This window comes from Ammospiza caudacuta, chromosome 3 (assembly GCF_027887145.1).
Source record: "Ammospiza caudacuta isolate bAmmCau1 chromosome 3, bAmmCau1.pri, whole genome shotgun sequence".
Classification (NCBI taxonomy): domain Eukaryota; kingdom Metazoa; phylum Chordata; class Aves; order Passeriformes; family Passerellidae; genus Ammospiza; species Ammospiza caudacuta.
The window spans coordinates 12,687,541-12,703,136 of record NC_080595.1 but is presented as its reverse complement, the minus strand read 5'-3'; the positions used below and the strand labels follow the sequence as shown (position 1 = coordinate 12,703,136).

Below are 15,596 nucleotides of genomic sequence, written 5' to 3'. Positions count from 1 at the left end.
TCGGTGCTTTCAAAATAAGATCCTAATCCTTTTCCTGAAGGCAGGTTTCCTAAATAATGGCTGTTTGAATGGCTAAAGAATAGGTGGGAAAGGTTCAATGGTTTAGCTAGCTGGCTTGTGATTCTATAACTGGGCAAAATGTGTAAATTTCATCTAATCTTTCTCATCTTGTTTTCCAGTTTCAAAGTTTACTGGTCACATAGGTCACGAACTCTTTCAAACTCACTATCTATTTATTCTCTGTTTTTATAGTGTTGAACACAATTGAATCTTTGCCCATGACCCTTATAATATGAAACAATAGTGGTGATTAAGACAGGACAATTTTTCTGTTGTCAAGAGCTGTATTTGCGTGGCATGGCATTCAGAAGACTCACCCCATGAAAGGATTAATCAAAAGTAGTGTAGCTGTAGTTTTTGAAGCAAGAGGAAATTGTTTTCATAGGCAAACAATTTGGCTCCCATGCTCTTGCGCTGCTAGGAAAGGAGCAGCATCAAGTTCAGTAGTGGGAAGGCAGAACTTCAAGGACAGCCCTTTAGAGACTAAAACCAGACAAGTTAAAATGTGACCTGGAAAAAGTCCAGGATTTGCTTTTTTTACCTCCCTTCCAATGGTCCAGGCTCCACACAGTTAAATTAGAACTGCCACAGTTTGTTAAACATTGAATGCCCCTCCCAAGTAGCAATAGGGTCTATAATTACTCCACAACAGGTCAAAAAGCTTTCTTGTTTCACCAAGTTCAGTAATCACAGGTTGTAAAAGTTCCCTCACTCCGAGCTTGAAGCAATAAAATGACTAGTACAAGGACTGTAAATTAAAGTGCACAGAGAAACAGATGAACTTTGGTAACAGCTTTTGCTAACTGGAAAAAAATAAGGGAAACTCACGACCTGTGAAAGTAGTCACAACACAAAAGCAATTTATTTCAGCGAGGAACAAAAAAAGCAAAACACCAATGACATGCCCAGCTCTTTTAGCCCCACTCTCTGCTCTCCATTGTGTTGGTGCTTGTGGGATGAGATTTTCTGCCCAGCTCATGGGTGTATTTATTCACCTTTGCTTGGGGTATGACTGTGCACACAAATTAGAGTGAGGCAAGAGTGGGTGGGGATTTACAGCATGTTAACTGCTCCCTGGAAACTGCCTGCTGTGTGCGTGCTGTGACCCTGTTTGCATCGAGGAGTGCATGGCTTCTGCTCCCTGCCAGGCACAGCCCTGTATGTGGTTCCTACTGGGGGTTACCTGACAAACTCTAAGTCCATGCCCTCACTACCCCATGGCAGCCTGCACAAGCCCAGAACAAGCAAATTCAGTGGCAGGCAGGTTTTATGGCAGCAGAACTCAGTGTGCCTTCTGATAACACCACCCTGAGGGACAGGACAACTGTCTGTGCAAACATTTGCTTCAGTTCTGCCTACAGTCCACAGATGTTGTCACGCAGCAAAGCATGGTACAAACTGCTTGGGACCATCTCAATTTTCAACAAGTGTTTTGGCAAAGTTTCGTCTCTATCTTCTTTCACAGAGGGAAAAAATAAAGGATCTTAGATATCAAACTGTAATAATTTTAATGTAAAAAGAGCTTCTTTTACTACAGCTTGTGATCTCGTGTTTTCCCCTGAGCCGTTTCCAAACACTACAAACTTGAGGAATTTGGCACAGTATGAAATTAGGTTTGCCTCGCTGCTGTGCATTAGTCTGGGTGAGGAGTTATTACAATTTTTACCTCTAATGCTGTTTATTTTGAGCAGTTTTGAATGCTGACAAAAGATGTTCTAAAAATGCTGTCAGTATTAAAGCCATGAAAATGAATTTTCAGGTACTTAAAGATGAGGGTGACAAACCTGTTACTGGCCCCACCCTCTGCAGTTAAGACTAAGCCCTGGCAGAGAGGTGAGGATGCCACAACATATCAGACATGTTGGTTTCTATAATCCTCAAAGACACAAATAGAACATACATTAATTGCATGAGCATTTCTCTCCTGTGGCTACACCCTGTCTAGTTTTGTGAACCTCTGAACCAACAGCCCTGTACCTCTTAGCAGCTACCCTTACTTTCTAAGGTCTCCAACCTTGTAGAGACCCAAGCTGTGGGGTTCTGGAGCTGAGGACAGCTTTGTCAGGGTCGCCACTGCCTCTGAACTAATTTCCTTCTTCAGTGTGCATGACAGTCTTGTCAAAATGCACAAACACTGTGTTATTATTAAAAAAATAAGTCATGATCTAGAAACAGACCAAAAAGACCCAAACATGTAAAATAGCTTAATTTTTTTTCCTGTTTTGTTTGTTTGTTTGTTTTGGGTTTTTTTTGTTTTGGTTTGGTTTTTTCTTTTTTTTTTTTTACAGTGTTTGGAAGTAGTTTAACAGTCTAACAGAAAGGCATGACTGCTCTTTTTTTTTTTTTTTCTTGGCTCTATACTTGACCACCTCCATACAGACAAGACATTTAACTTCTCCAGGACTCCAAATGTTCTCGTTATTCAAATTCAAATCCGTGTAACAAGGCTTACCTGCTTACTAGTGGTTTTCAAAAGGTAGGAAAAGTAAAATAGCAATAGAAGCAGCAGTTTTATTACAGTCCTTTGAGCAGCAACATGTGTCAATTTATAACAACATGGGATCTTCAGAAAAACACACAATGCATAAGGTACTGTACATGATTTCTCAATATTGTCCTCTTCCTACAGTTCTTTCAAGGTTTCATTCTATGCAGATGATGAGGTCTGACAAAAAAAAAAAAAAAAAAAAGTTGAATGCAAGCATTCTGAAGCTGTCCTAATAAAAAGTTCCTAAGCAAGTCTGTAATATAATGACATATGTAGCAATGTCTGCTGTCCAAAATACCTGTTGGCACTTTTGAGCATCAGTGTTTCTGGTTGTTTCTACCTTTGCCAGCCGTAACCAGTTAAAATTCATGAATTTTCCAAAGCCAATAATTTTGTTCGAAAAAGACTAACAAGACTCTGCTTCCCAATTTGGTGTCATACATGGCCTATTTTCTAGGGATGAGACTCTGGTTATCTTTGGGAGGGTACACCCAAAACCAATCAGGTTTGCAGCCTCTGAAGAATCTCAGACCGGATTGCCAAACACCCCAGTGGCATTGATCACGCTGAGGCCACTCATCTCTGCGATCTGCTGATCACAGTGCATGTCACAGCCCCACCTTGCATGTTTCCTGATGCCTCGGGAGTGACTCACACATCCTTTCGACTTTCCCTGAAAGGAGATTCTGTCGCTTTTCTGTGCCTGGGGAGTTTCAGAGACCCCACTTACCTAATTTCTAGTGAAGACCTGGAAATGACCTCACCTCATAGCCCAGTATCACATTAATTCTTACTGGCTTCAGCAAGAGCTGGATTTATTTCCTTGGATCTGATTCCAAATTCACTGAAGTCAATAGAAAATCTCCCCCTGGAGTCAATGCCTCTTGAGTATTTTAGTGAACTAATACTTCATTCTCCAAACAGATCAGGATCCAATGTAAATTACAAAGCAAAAGTAGAAAAATACAGATCACTTGAGTTTTCCTAATGTAAGCTTACATACTTTTTGTATGTAGAGTTTAGTGACCAAAACATTTTTTCTTTTTGCTATAAAGTAGAGCCAGGAAAGTGCTCTTAGCATTTAAATTATAATTTGTCTGAGCTGTAATTATGCTTTAGTAAGAGAAAGCCACAATGAGCCTACACTGCCCTGCCTAATCAGCAGTCAGCTATTTGATAAGAGGAGGTATCTCCAACAGTCAATAAAATTATCCTGTTTATAACCAATATGCAAGGCCTTACCTTTAGAGCTGTGTGCTGAGGAAAGCTAATATAGAATAGCCATTGAACATGGTCATGTATTTCAGCACAAAGAGGTACAAGCACCACAAAAGGCACAAAAAATGACACTGCCTCCCAACACCCCAGACATGAGTGTCATAAACTTCAGCACTCAGGCCCTTGTACCTGTTTAGCCTCGTGTCTGCTCCAGTGGCTTTGATTCTACTGAGAAGATGCCCTCAAAATAATGTGGAAAGAGGGTAAAATTAATTCTGCTGTGAGTGGTCCCTCATTTCCATTGCCTTGCTGGTGAGTCTAGAGCAACTCTCCTTCAAAAATACTGAGCATCATTTAAAAAATCATTTCTTCACATCTGGAAATCTGGCAAGACCACAAAGTAGCAAGGTCTTTATTAACCCTGCAAACTGGAGCCAAATTAAATGTTATCCTACAAAAATCTGCATGATGCCTCTATGTCTGTAGCAGAGTTACCAAAGTACTTTCTACAGGCGCTAACTCACATTTTACTCCATGTCACAACATAACAGTGCCAAAACACACTGTGAGAGGCTCTAGTCCACACAGATACTCTAAGACCATTCAGCTCCTAGATACTAAAGGTTGTAGCTATTTTCTGATAAAAATATGCCTATGTGGTATTTGAAGGTGCTTGTAGAAAGAAGGAGGGCAACTTTCAGTAGTAGTCACTCCAAGATTTCAAAACTGCTTAGATTTGTAAAACTAGGCACAGAACAAGGATCAGGAGAAGAAAGGGAACTAGCTGTACCCAGCCTGTTCTGTTCCTCAACATTTTACATATTAAAAAAATAAATTAAATAAAGGCAAAAGCCTGTCATAAAGTTTATTGGTCCCTTTTATCAAGGCTTACATAGGTCAGCTTGACAATTCCATAATGACAAGAGAGCTCTTCTGTTTTTGTCTCATCTTGACAAAAACAGTACTTTAACACGGAGTAAGAGGTTTTTAGTAAGGCAGGCATTTCTGAGCTTATTGATCCTACTCATCTTTCTGGAAAATGCCATCACCTGATGAAAGCCATACAAGAAGTCCATATCTGAGACTTTAGCCTTGTCAAGTTTTCATATTGTTAGGCCAAGCTTTCCTTTTGAGTCTTTGCCAAGTGTACCTAAGAATATACTTATCGTCAATCAGAAATCACAGAAAACCACACAAAGAATCAAGACAAATGCCGCAAAACTCTGATTTGGGCTGTACCAGGAGCAAATCCAAAGAGCAAAACCATACTCCTTTAACTTGGACCCATCTGAGACAGCAGCAGGGCTCTGGAGATGAAAACAATACACAAAACCAGGTACAACACAAACACAGCTGCACAGAGACAAAAACACCAAGATAGCTCACCGGCAGTTTCACTTCAGTCACACAAAGTTTTCAAACAGTTTCACTTACTGACGTCTCCACATGCAAAAGCAGAGACATTTTTTTGTTGTAGAGTGAACTGGTAAGAGGAAGCTTCAAGTCTTTGGGCAGGATGTCATTCTGGTTATATCCTGTACTAAAATAACTTGTTTTTCTAGGGTGCTAACGTAGCTACCTTTTAGAAAGATCCATGCATATTTTTAGCTGAATAAATAAACTCAAGGCTCATAAAGCATTTCCAGAGTACCATACCTATCTTTTTTCTTCCATTTTGACATTGCTTTTACACTTTGGAAAGCCATCTTAAAGCCTGCAGCCGGCTTTTCCTGGGCAACCTGGCTGGGCTCTGGCACTACCTCCCATTTTGTAGCTTCCCACAAAGCTGCGCTGCTCAGAAACAAAGCACCCGGGACTGCTTTTCCCCGAGCGAGGAAATGAGGATCCTGCAGTACCAGGAGTGAATCTTCAGGGCAACCTTGAGCAAATAGAGCAAATCTACTATGTATTCCAGAAAGGAACCAAAACCGAAAATAAAAACTAAACGCGTGATCAGTGAAGAACCTTACGAAAGTATTTATTCTATACAGGTAAGCATTTTAATAATAATAATAAAATCAGCTTTTTAATTTACTGAGGAATTATCAGAATTTATGTCAAGCTCGGAGTAGTTCACACGGCCGCCTGGATGCGAGCAAAGCTCACTATAAAGTGCGAGCATTCCCTGCCCCTTTATGTCCGCTCTCAGCTCGCCGAGCGGGGAGTAGAAACACCCCTGAGGGAAGAGCCCGGGGCCCGCCCCGAGGCTCCGAAGGTCAGCGGCGGGCGCGGGAAGCCCCGAGCCGGGAGGGCTCCGCTCCCCTGCCCGTGTGTCACAGGACAAACACGCCCGGGAGCTCCCGGGATGAGTAACGCTTTCCCCTGGGCGGCGGGGGCCGCTGTCCCCCGGCTCGCCACCACCCTCCACCCAGGCGGGGCGGTTTCACAGCGCGGCTGCGGAGCGGGCACGGCCGCTCCCCCATGGCTCCCGCAGGAGAGGCGCTGCTGAGGCCGGGAGCGGGCCCCGCCCTGCCCATCCAGTTTCGCCCAGGTGCGGCGGGAGGAGGGGGCGGCGGTGGTTTAAGAGCGCGCCCGGCGGGCTCGGGGGAGGAGCCGCCGCCGCCGCTCCCCCCGCGCGTCCTCCCAGGTGTAACCGGAGCCGGGAGGGCGCGGTGCAGCCAGCACCAGCACCTGCGGAACCTGTCGGGCGGCTCACAGCGCTCCGCCGCCGCTCCGCGCACACACCGCTCTCGCTCTGCCCGCGGCCCCGAGAACTCCCCCGGCCTCCCCAGCCATGAAGCTGCTCTGCGGGGCCGCGCTGCTGCTGCTCTGCCTTGCCGCCACCGCCGCCCAGAGCCGTGAGTGCCCCCACCCGCCCGTCCGCTCCGCACCCCGCTCCTGAGGGAGCTCCGCGTCCCGGGACCCCTCCGGGCCCCGCTCTTGGCTGGGCGCCCTGTGCCCCGAAGGCGACACCATTCCCCCGTAGCGGGCAGGAGGGCCTGGCCCCGATAGCGCCCCTTTGTCCGCGCCCCGAGGGGAGCCCCGCCGCTCGGGAAGGGAGGGAAGGAGGGAGGGAGGCCGGGGGGACGCGGGGGACGGGCACGCCACGCCCGGCCGGGCCGGGGCCGCTTTGTCCTGCTGTGGCATGGCGGTGCCCCTCACGGCCGCGCTTCCCTCGCAGCGTGTGTGTGCGAGAAGAACAAGCGCGTCACCGACTGCAGGACGGACGGCAGCGGCCGGTGTATCTGCCAAGCCATCGGCTCCGGAGCCACCGTGGACTGCTCCACCCGTGAGTAAAGGGCCACGGCAGGGTGGGTGGCACGGAAGGGAGCCCGCGGAGCGCCGGGGGATTTGTGGGAATGACCGCTGAGCTCCCAGCAAACAATGGAGGCAAGGAAGGAGTTGTTCTTCCTGGCCTCCCAGGTCAACTGGTGTTGGAAGAGAAGCGATCAGGGTTTCTCTGCTTGTACTGATGTAGGCTCACGCCTGCTCCTCAGTATTTGTCCTCCAGTGGCAAGAATTTCTTGGAAGATGAACGTTTAGCTTCCTTACAAGCGCATATCCTCACTTTACCTACAAATCTAGAGGGGACACCTCTAGACAAGACCCACTCTGGGTTCAAGCTCAGCTGTGAGGAACGGAAACTGTAAATCCCAAGGCTGGGCTTGTTGGCCTTTGCCTTGAGAGGCTGCCATAGCCCAGTTGTATTGATTTTATACACGACCTACACATCAGCCATCTGCTCTGCCATGCAATGGCTTCGGATCTGGTTGTCGCTGGTGTAACCCGGTGTTTGTGCAGACTCGGAGCTCTGCTTTGGACATTCGTGCTCTGCCGCTGCATAACGCGACTTTCTGGCTGTTTTTAGTGACTTCGAAATGCCTGCTGATGAAAGCAGAAGTGATGGGCTCCAAGTCGGGTCGTCGTGAGAAACCAAAAGATGCGTTTGAAGATACCGATGGTCTTTACGATCCAGAGTGTGAAAACAGTGGCGCTTTCAAGGCGAAGCAGTGCAATGGAACCACCTGTTGGTGTGTGAACACAGCTGGAGTTAGGAGAACTGACAAACACGATGCTGACCTGAAGTGCAATCAATTAGTCAGAACGATGTAAGTTTTTCAACAGGGTGTGCTGTGACATGAAAACATTCCTGTGTGAGGCTCTGCCTTGTGTGAATGATGCACTGGGGATGAATGAAGATGGAGCAATCAACTCTTGGTTATTTGGCTGAGGTGGTTTTCCTTCAGAAACAAGGAGATGTTGAGTGGGTTTGGAAGAGATTTTGCTTGCCTTGGTTTTGTCTCATTGTTCTGGTTTTTTAGCCTGGGGTTAGTTTTTTTTGTTTTGTTTTATATGCATGTACTTCAAGAATATTCATTGTACTTCAGGTGGATCATCATTGAAATGAGACATGCTGAGAGAAATGCTCCTCTGAACGCTGAATCTTTAAAGAAGTAAGTGATGATAGTAATATGTCATGGTAGTGTATGTATGTCCCAGTAGATATCTAGTGTGTTTCTAAATAGTTGCTATAAGCAGTGACAGACCTGTGAACTCACTTGTAAGACATTTTAGAAGCAAGCTGCAGATTCTTCATAGAATTGCTTTTATTTGTATTTGGAAACAAAGTAACTGCTAAAGAGATTCCCTTCCATTTAAAATTGCTAGTTTTTTCTCCCCTCAAATCAATATACTAAAAGAAATGGAAGGTACTGGGTGAAACTGATCAGGAAGCAAACTGACAAAAATGGCAGAATGACTACATAGAAGCAGTAGGAGGAAAAGGAGAATTTAGCTTTTTTTCTTTTTTTTTTTCTTTTTTTTTTTTTCTTTTTTTCTTTCCATTTTGTTAAAACCCCACTTGTCGCTATTAGGTCGCCTCCTTTCCAAATCAAAAGCTGCTGCCCTCTAGCTCTTCTTCTGAGCTTTTCACACTGTAAAGCTCTTTTGTCTAACACAGGTGATTATTTTACAGTAAGTGCATCTTCACTGTTGGGAGTTATTGAACTCTAGCATGAAGAGAGTGCACTGGGTTAGGTTGGGGCAGAGTTAATTTTTTTGGTAGCAGTTGGTGTGGTACTGTGTTTTAGACAGAAACTGTGTTGATGAATTCACCAGTGCTTTAGCTGCTGCTGAACAGCGCTTACATAATGCCAGGGCCTTATCAGACTCACTCTGCTGCCCCAGTGAGTAGGGTGGGGATGGGCAGGAGGCTGGGAGGGGGACAGGCTGACCTGAATTGACTGAACAGATAGCCTATATTGTATGATGCCACGTTCAGCAATAAATCCGGGGGAAAGTCTTTTGCCAAGTGGCCACTGCTCAGAGGTTGGCTGGACGTTGATCCACCAGTGATGACTGACTGCTTTTACATCACTTGAGGTTTTGTATTTCCCCCACCCAGCCCTTTCACTTCCCAAACTGTCTTTATTTTAAACGATGAGGATTGTTTTGGTTTTTGGTTTTTTCCCCTTACTTTTACCTTTCTGATTCTTTTCCCGATCCTGCTAGGGGGAAGTGAGTGAAAGATGAGGTGAGGGTTTAGGTGCTAGCTGAGCTCCACCCACCACAGAGACTGCAGGAGAAAACAATTGCACCAGTCTTCTCTACTTGTCAAATGATACATGTGACAAAATGCAGTTTTTACAGCCATGGCTTTGGTGTCCTTGCAGGTTTTTCACGGACACCATCATCAGCCGTTACCAGCTGGATGGCCGCTACATAGCCAATGTTCTGGTAAGGGGCACAGGGAGTGTAGCAAAGTATCAGAACTTCATTTTGTTTTCAAAACTCATGTTTGACTGATGCAATACAGCATGAGTTCTAGTAGAAGCTCTCAAAATGGTGAGCAGTTAGCCAATGGCTGTATCTGAACAGAAATGCTGAGAAATTACACTGCTCTCCTTAGTCTGTAGATAACTTCTTTGCTTCACTAGAAATGGAATTTGAATCCTACTGTAAACAGTTGGCTTGAGTTCAAGAACTCTAGACTTTATCCAGGATGCAAGTTCACAAACTGGATCATAATGTTTTGGTGATTATTCAATAGCTGGATTCAAAGTATCTCTTTCTTAATACCACATTATTTTTTTTTTTCCAGTACGAAAACCCTTTAATTACTATTGATTTGAAGCAAAACGCATCACAAAAATTAGCTGGAGATGTGGATATAGCTGATGTGGCCTACTACTTTGAGAAAGATGTAAGTGTGTCGTGGGTCAAACCAGAGGCTGGGTTTGTGTCTTGCACTGCACTCGGGTGTGCTGGCTAAAGCCAGGTGAATTATTCCTGTGATGAGATAAATGCCTTACTGCAATGTGAATGAGCAAGTCTGTCTTTTCCTCTCTGCTTTAGGTGAAAGGTCAGTCCATCTTTCATAATAATGCTGGGATAAACATCAGCATTGACAACGAGCCAGTGAAGCTTGAGAAGACAGTGGTCTACTACGTTGATGAAATAGCACCAGAGTTCTCTATGAAGTCCCTGACCCCCGGCGTCATTGCTGTCATTGTGGTGGTACTGGTGGCAATAGTGGCTGCAATTGTTGTCCTGGTAAGCTCCAGCAAAGCAGAATGGTGCTGGTGACAATTTGGGAAGTAACAGCACACGTGTTTGGGTTCTGATGGAAAGTCTTCCTTTGTAAATTGGCCTGTTCTTTCAGTCGTGGGAGGTGGGAAACTGGTGATGGGCACGCTGTCACTGTTTCAGGTTACAGCTGAAGGGTGTCACCCGGAAAACAAGTACTGGGAACAATTCACAGAGGTGAACAAAGTTCTTCCTGGTTTAAAGTAGTTGAGAGTGACAAACAACCTCCTTTGTTCCTGCCTCACATTGGAAGGATAGGGAACAGGCAGCTCCAAGTTGGTGCTTTTCAAGTCAAAACCAGATAAAGTTACTTGTATTTCAAGACTTTAAAAATATTGCATCCTTCTGTTACAGGTCGTGACAAGGAGGAGGAAAGGGAAGTACGTGAAAGCTGAGGTAATTAATTTCTGTTCCTGGTGTATGTGTGGGAAGGAGCTTGACCACAATCCAGAAACTTTAAAGTTTGCTTTAGGTTAAAAACTGGCTTTGGGTGCCTCAGGTGTGTTCAAGGAGACTGAAAGTATTCAAATTCTGCAGCCAGTTTTCACCTCTGTGTAGTTCTGCACTAGTTTCAAAGGCAGCTGGTGATTGCTTTTCCCAGGGCTCAGGGGGTGGGGTTCGGTTTTTCTGCAAGTTCTGTTTTACATTTGTATAGCAAAGGGCTGTGCAATCCACAGGAAGTGCTGATAGTCTTGATCTGTGACAAGGCCTTTACTGAGGTATTTGCATTGATCTCTCAGTTCCCATTGAGAAGCTATTCCCAATGGTGCTTCACCCAGGTGTGGAGCCTTTTGTGGAGGAATCCAAACAATGTTGTAGCAGCTAAACAGTATTGCCTGCTTCCTGCATGTGCCCGAAGTAGTGATTATTTTTCTCCTTTTTTTTTTCCTCCTTTTTTTTTTTCCTCCTTTTTCTTCCTCCCGTGGGTTTGTCACGATTGGTTCTGTTAGTGTTGCATCAAATCTCTTTGCTAATGAAAATCCAGGCTTTTAAGTCCTAATGATTTACTAAGCCTTAAAGTTTAGAAACAGCACAGATGTTGATCTCTCCTCTGCCTCCTCCCCTCCAGGTGAAGGAAATGAACGAAATGCATAGAGGGCTGAATGCTTAACTAAATCAACTGAAGGCAAACCAGATTACAAGAAAGAAGACAACAAAAACGTTGGAGGCATGAATCTTAATTTCCTCCTGAAAGGGAGGCAATTGTGCTCACTTAATGATTGTTAAAACTCTTTAACAGCCAAGGCTGGTAACCATTCAGCTACTTTTACTATTTGTTGAGAGTTAAATGCCCCATCTTACTCAAGTAAAACTTAACTGTTGCTCCCTGATTTTATTTTTATGATGATGAAACGAGTCAACAACTGCTGTTACTAGGGTTTTGGAGCATACATGCCTAAATGGTTATTTTACCCTTGTGGGAGTTTTATTGAAAGTAATGATTTTGTAGCCATGTTGTAATGAGACTGTCTCCTGTGTAACTGAACACAACCTTTTTATGGCAGTTTGTACATATTTGAAGTTGCTGTAACTTTTTTATGACTTGAATTAATAAAACTTTGAAACAGGCTTCTAATTCTTCCATGGTGAAATGATAATCTGCTAAATTATCATGCTTACAAATTTGTAGTTTGATTCCTTAAAGCAGGAACCTCAGCATAGTTGAAAATATTCTAGAACTCCAATTAGCAGTTTTTATTGGCCATCTAGTATCTCACTAGCATGATATTTTTTCTAAAAGCTGTGAAAAGTATGCAACAAGAGTGAAATGATAATACACAGATTGTTGTATAAAAAAATCAGCAGGCTGAGGATGCAGTCATTTCAGGAATTCACAGACTGATCTTTCCAATGCTATGTAGCTATTTAAAATAAACCTCTACCCTAGGACATCTCTGTTGCAGGGTTTTGGGTGGGCAGGCCTGGCATCTGATGGTGAGAGCAGTTTTTACCGCATTTACTGTGATTTTGTCTGTGGCAAAGCTGCAGCACAGCAAGGAGCTGTTTCTGCTGTTATTCCTGTTCTCTGCCATAGCTGTGGCCCAGACTTCCATGGGCTCTGAGCCTCCCAGGACAGGAGAGCCTGCTCTGGCTGTCAGGAACCTGTGTCTGGGATGTTGGCTAGCAATCCCTCCAGCAAATCTGATTTATAAAGGAAATGCTGTAACTCCTGTTGCCAAAGAAATAATGAGATTCAAGATAAAGAGCTGAATTACAAATCTTGTTACTAATGTGGTGTTTTGACCCACCCTGGCTAAAACAGGAAAAGTAGGATAAGCTCCTGGGAGGATATTCTGAAATGAAATGTGAAGCATGCCCCATCAGTGTGCCTGCTGGATACCACAGGGATCTTGCTGAACTGTGCTGGTGTCACCTCCACTGTCACAGCTCACCAGTGTCCCCTCTGCCTCTCAACAGGGTGGTACCTCACATGCATGCATGGCTGTGGTGGAGATTGCCCAAAAATCCTAAAGTAGGGAATTTACTGGAATGTTTTGCAGCCTTTTCAGGCAGCTTTGTCAATGATAACTTCTGCAGGGCAGGCTCTCCCTCTGCTGATCTGTAGCATTCCCTTTCTCCCCAGGTATGCAGGCTGTCTGCTGAGGTGTGATGAATTTTGTACAATTCTGTAAGCTGTTAACCAAATAAAGCCAAGTTTTCAGTAAGTTGTTCTTGTGGTGAGCTGTGTGTATTTCTGTCTTCCCCAATGCTTCAGTCTCCATCTCTACTTCCTCAAATGTCTGCAATATGGTATCCTCATCATTTCTTTCTTCTCCACAATATTCTAATGCCATTGTTTTCTCTCTCCTCCTCCCTCCCTCTCCATTTCTCACCAGGTTTGTTTCTGGCCTGTGGGATGGAAGGAGGTGTTGTGTGCTGTGCTTGGGCTGGAGCTGCACGTGTGCAGACTTGACTGGACAGGCTGGTCTGTGGCTGCTCTGTGGCCTGGACCTTGTCCCAGTTGGTTTGTTTGAACATCATCTTCTCCCTGCTTTTCCCACACTGCAGGGAGGCATTCAGATAGTTTTTCTTTCTTTTTTTTTTATTTAGTGGAGCTTTTCATGTCAGATATGAAGCTTAGTGCTGTCACCTTGGTGCTGTATTATTGTCTTCTTCCTTGTCAAATTTGCCTGAAACTAGCCAAGGGATTAGAAAACAAGAAGGTTTACAGAAATTCTTTAAAAAGACAGAGTTTACCTAAATCCACAACTGAAACAAATGCACAGTTTCTAAATTCAGTTACTATGGTACTAACATGGTTAGCTGCTCAGCTCTCAAAGTGGTGATCAGTGATAGTTTTTTCGTTAGTTTCCTGTTCTAAATATTGGCTTTTGTGTTGTTCTATTTACTAAACACTGCACTTTTTCAGCTGCATAGAAGCGTGCATTTATAGGAAAATAGAAAAGGATGAGGGGGAAAATACCTCAGAAATTAGTGTATTGGTATCCTGTAGCTTATTGTGTTTTATAGATTTCTATACCAAAAGGAGTCCAATGTGATGAAATTCAAATGGAAAAAAAAGTCATTATCAGATTGTGTCAACTCTCCACATATGCGTGTGATAGTTCTTTTCATATATAGAGCAGTATGGCAAAAAATGATTGCTACTAAAAATTAATATGGTATTAAATACCAAAATATTAAATGGTCTCAATTTTGATACTTGGACACCATTTCTAATACTATTAGAAAACATTCAGCAAAGTTAAAAAGAGAAACGGACAAATAGAACTTAATAAAGGACTAGTAGTCGCTGCATCAATTTTTAACTAGGTAAATATTCTGATACTTCCATCTGCCTTATTCATTAACTTCCTTACGTGAAGGAGCATATTTTTAAAATCTAAAGCTGCACACAAAGTTGAGATACCACGTTTCCTCTCTTTTCACATAATGTCAATTTTGAGAAAGCATGTGAAGGGTAGATTGAAGGTGTATTAAGACTGGATAAATTAGGGGGTTTTGTTACAGAGAGGGGTAGACACAAACTGCAAGAAACCCTAGTAATAATACATATCTTAGTGCCTGTGTACAACACAGGAAAATAGTGTTTGTATAGGCAAGGGCAAATCTATTACTTCCTTATGAATTATTACATTAGCAAATATGTATTATTATTATTACTGCAGAGTAAAATTAAATATATGTTTATGTAAAGACAATGACAGAGTTTTTAGAAGAGGGTATGCTAATAATATATTTGAAAAAGCATGACCAATAAAGTCTATACAACTTTATTCAAAGACCTGAGTAATGCCAAAGCACATTTTCCACAGCTAGAAAATGAAAGGTCAGTGTTGCATGTGTGGGGTCTGTTGACTGTACCCATTACCCTCCTGAACAGTCAGAGTAGTTTGGTAAGAGAAAAAACACTGTTTGTGAGCCATGTTTATTTATATCCTCACCTGCTGGACTTTGATCACCAGAGCACACTGACTTTGGAAGACATGAAATGGCCAGAAGAATATTCTAGGAAACTGAAAATGCTAGCAGCTCTGCTGCTCCAGCTTTACAAGTGCTAGTCAGGGAATTCTAGCAGCTCCCAGGAGAGGCTGCAGTCTGGTCCAGGTCCATGCCAGGGCATGCAGGCAGTCAGCCACACTGCAGGGGTGCCCTGTGTGTTGGGAATTGTTGATCCCAAACCCATAGATTTTTATGAATTTTGTTAAAATCCTTGTCTTAGCAGGATCGTGCAAGGGCAGACATGCACAAAAAGGAGGTGGTCTGTGATGGTGGAGGAAATGCTGACCAGTTCAGAGTGTGTGAAAACCTCACTCATGTAAGAAGTTATTTTTTTTCCTCTACTATCCTCGAAACACACTGCAGAATTCACACTTGCCTGCCAAGTAGAGCATGGCTGTGCCAAATCTGAGTGAAAAAAGTAAACAAAAGAAAGTTAAAAGGTTCTCAACAAGGCAACAGCCATATTTTCTATTTTCAAACTTACGTTATCTAAATATTCTTATCCTGTTAGTGTTAAGTGTCTGCTGCACAACGCCTGTGCACACACAGTTACGCATCAGTCTGATACCAGATCTTCTGGTGACATCCCCACCAGCTCAAAGGCATTAGAGCTGCCACAGATCACAGCTTATACCAATTAACCACTGGTGAAAATAATTTATTTTTTCTCTTTTTTTCCCCTGTAAAGTGGTTAAAGGACATCCATTTTCCTAACTGAAAACCAATTGTAACTTTCCTCTATATGCCTAAGAAGGTTTGTGGTGGTGTTCACAGGGGTCCCAGGATGAGGGAAGAGACGAGAATCTGACTCCATGTTTCAGAAGGCTGATTTATTATTTTA

The 15,596-nt window shown here is 43.6% G+C and overlaps 1 protein-coding gene across 1 annotated transcript; it reads left to right on the top strand.

Moving 5' to 3' along the window:
- The first annotated feature begins 6,330 nt into the window (after window positions 1-6,330).
- On the top strand, window positions 6,331-12,940 carry EPCAM (epithelial cell adhesion molecule). Its single transcript, XM_058801950.1, has 9 exons — window positions 6,331-6,564; window positions 6,888-6,995; window positions 7,575-7,815; window positions 8,095-8,160; window positions 9,379-9,442; window positions 9,807-9,908; window positions 10,061-10,258; window positions 10,646-10,687; window positions 11,361-12,940. Exons 1-9 carry the CDS (start codon window positions 6,501-6,503, stop codon window positions 11,400-11,402), a joined length of 927 nt encoding a protein of 308 aa, XP_058657933.1. The 5' UTR covers window positions 6,331-6,500; the 3' UTR covers window positions 11,403-12,940.
- The last annotated feature ends 2,656 nt before the right edge of the window (window positions 12,941-15,596 follow it).

Bases quoted from the DNA above. Each gene is read 5' to 3' on its own strand.
- EPCAM (XM_058801950.1), top strand. From the start codon at position 6,501: ATGAAGCTGCTCTGCGGGGCCGCGCTGCTGCTGCTCTGCCTTGCCGCC. The intron at 6,565-6,887 runs GTGAGTGCCCCC...CTTCCCTCGCAG, and splicing joins CGCCACCGCCGCCCAGAGCC to CGTGTGTGTGCGAGAAGAAC. The intron at 10,688-11,360 runs GTAATTAATTTC...CCTCCCCTCCAG, and splicing joins GGAAGTACGTGAAAGCTGAG to GTGAAGGAAATGAACGAAAT.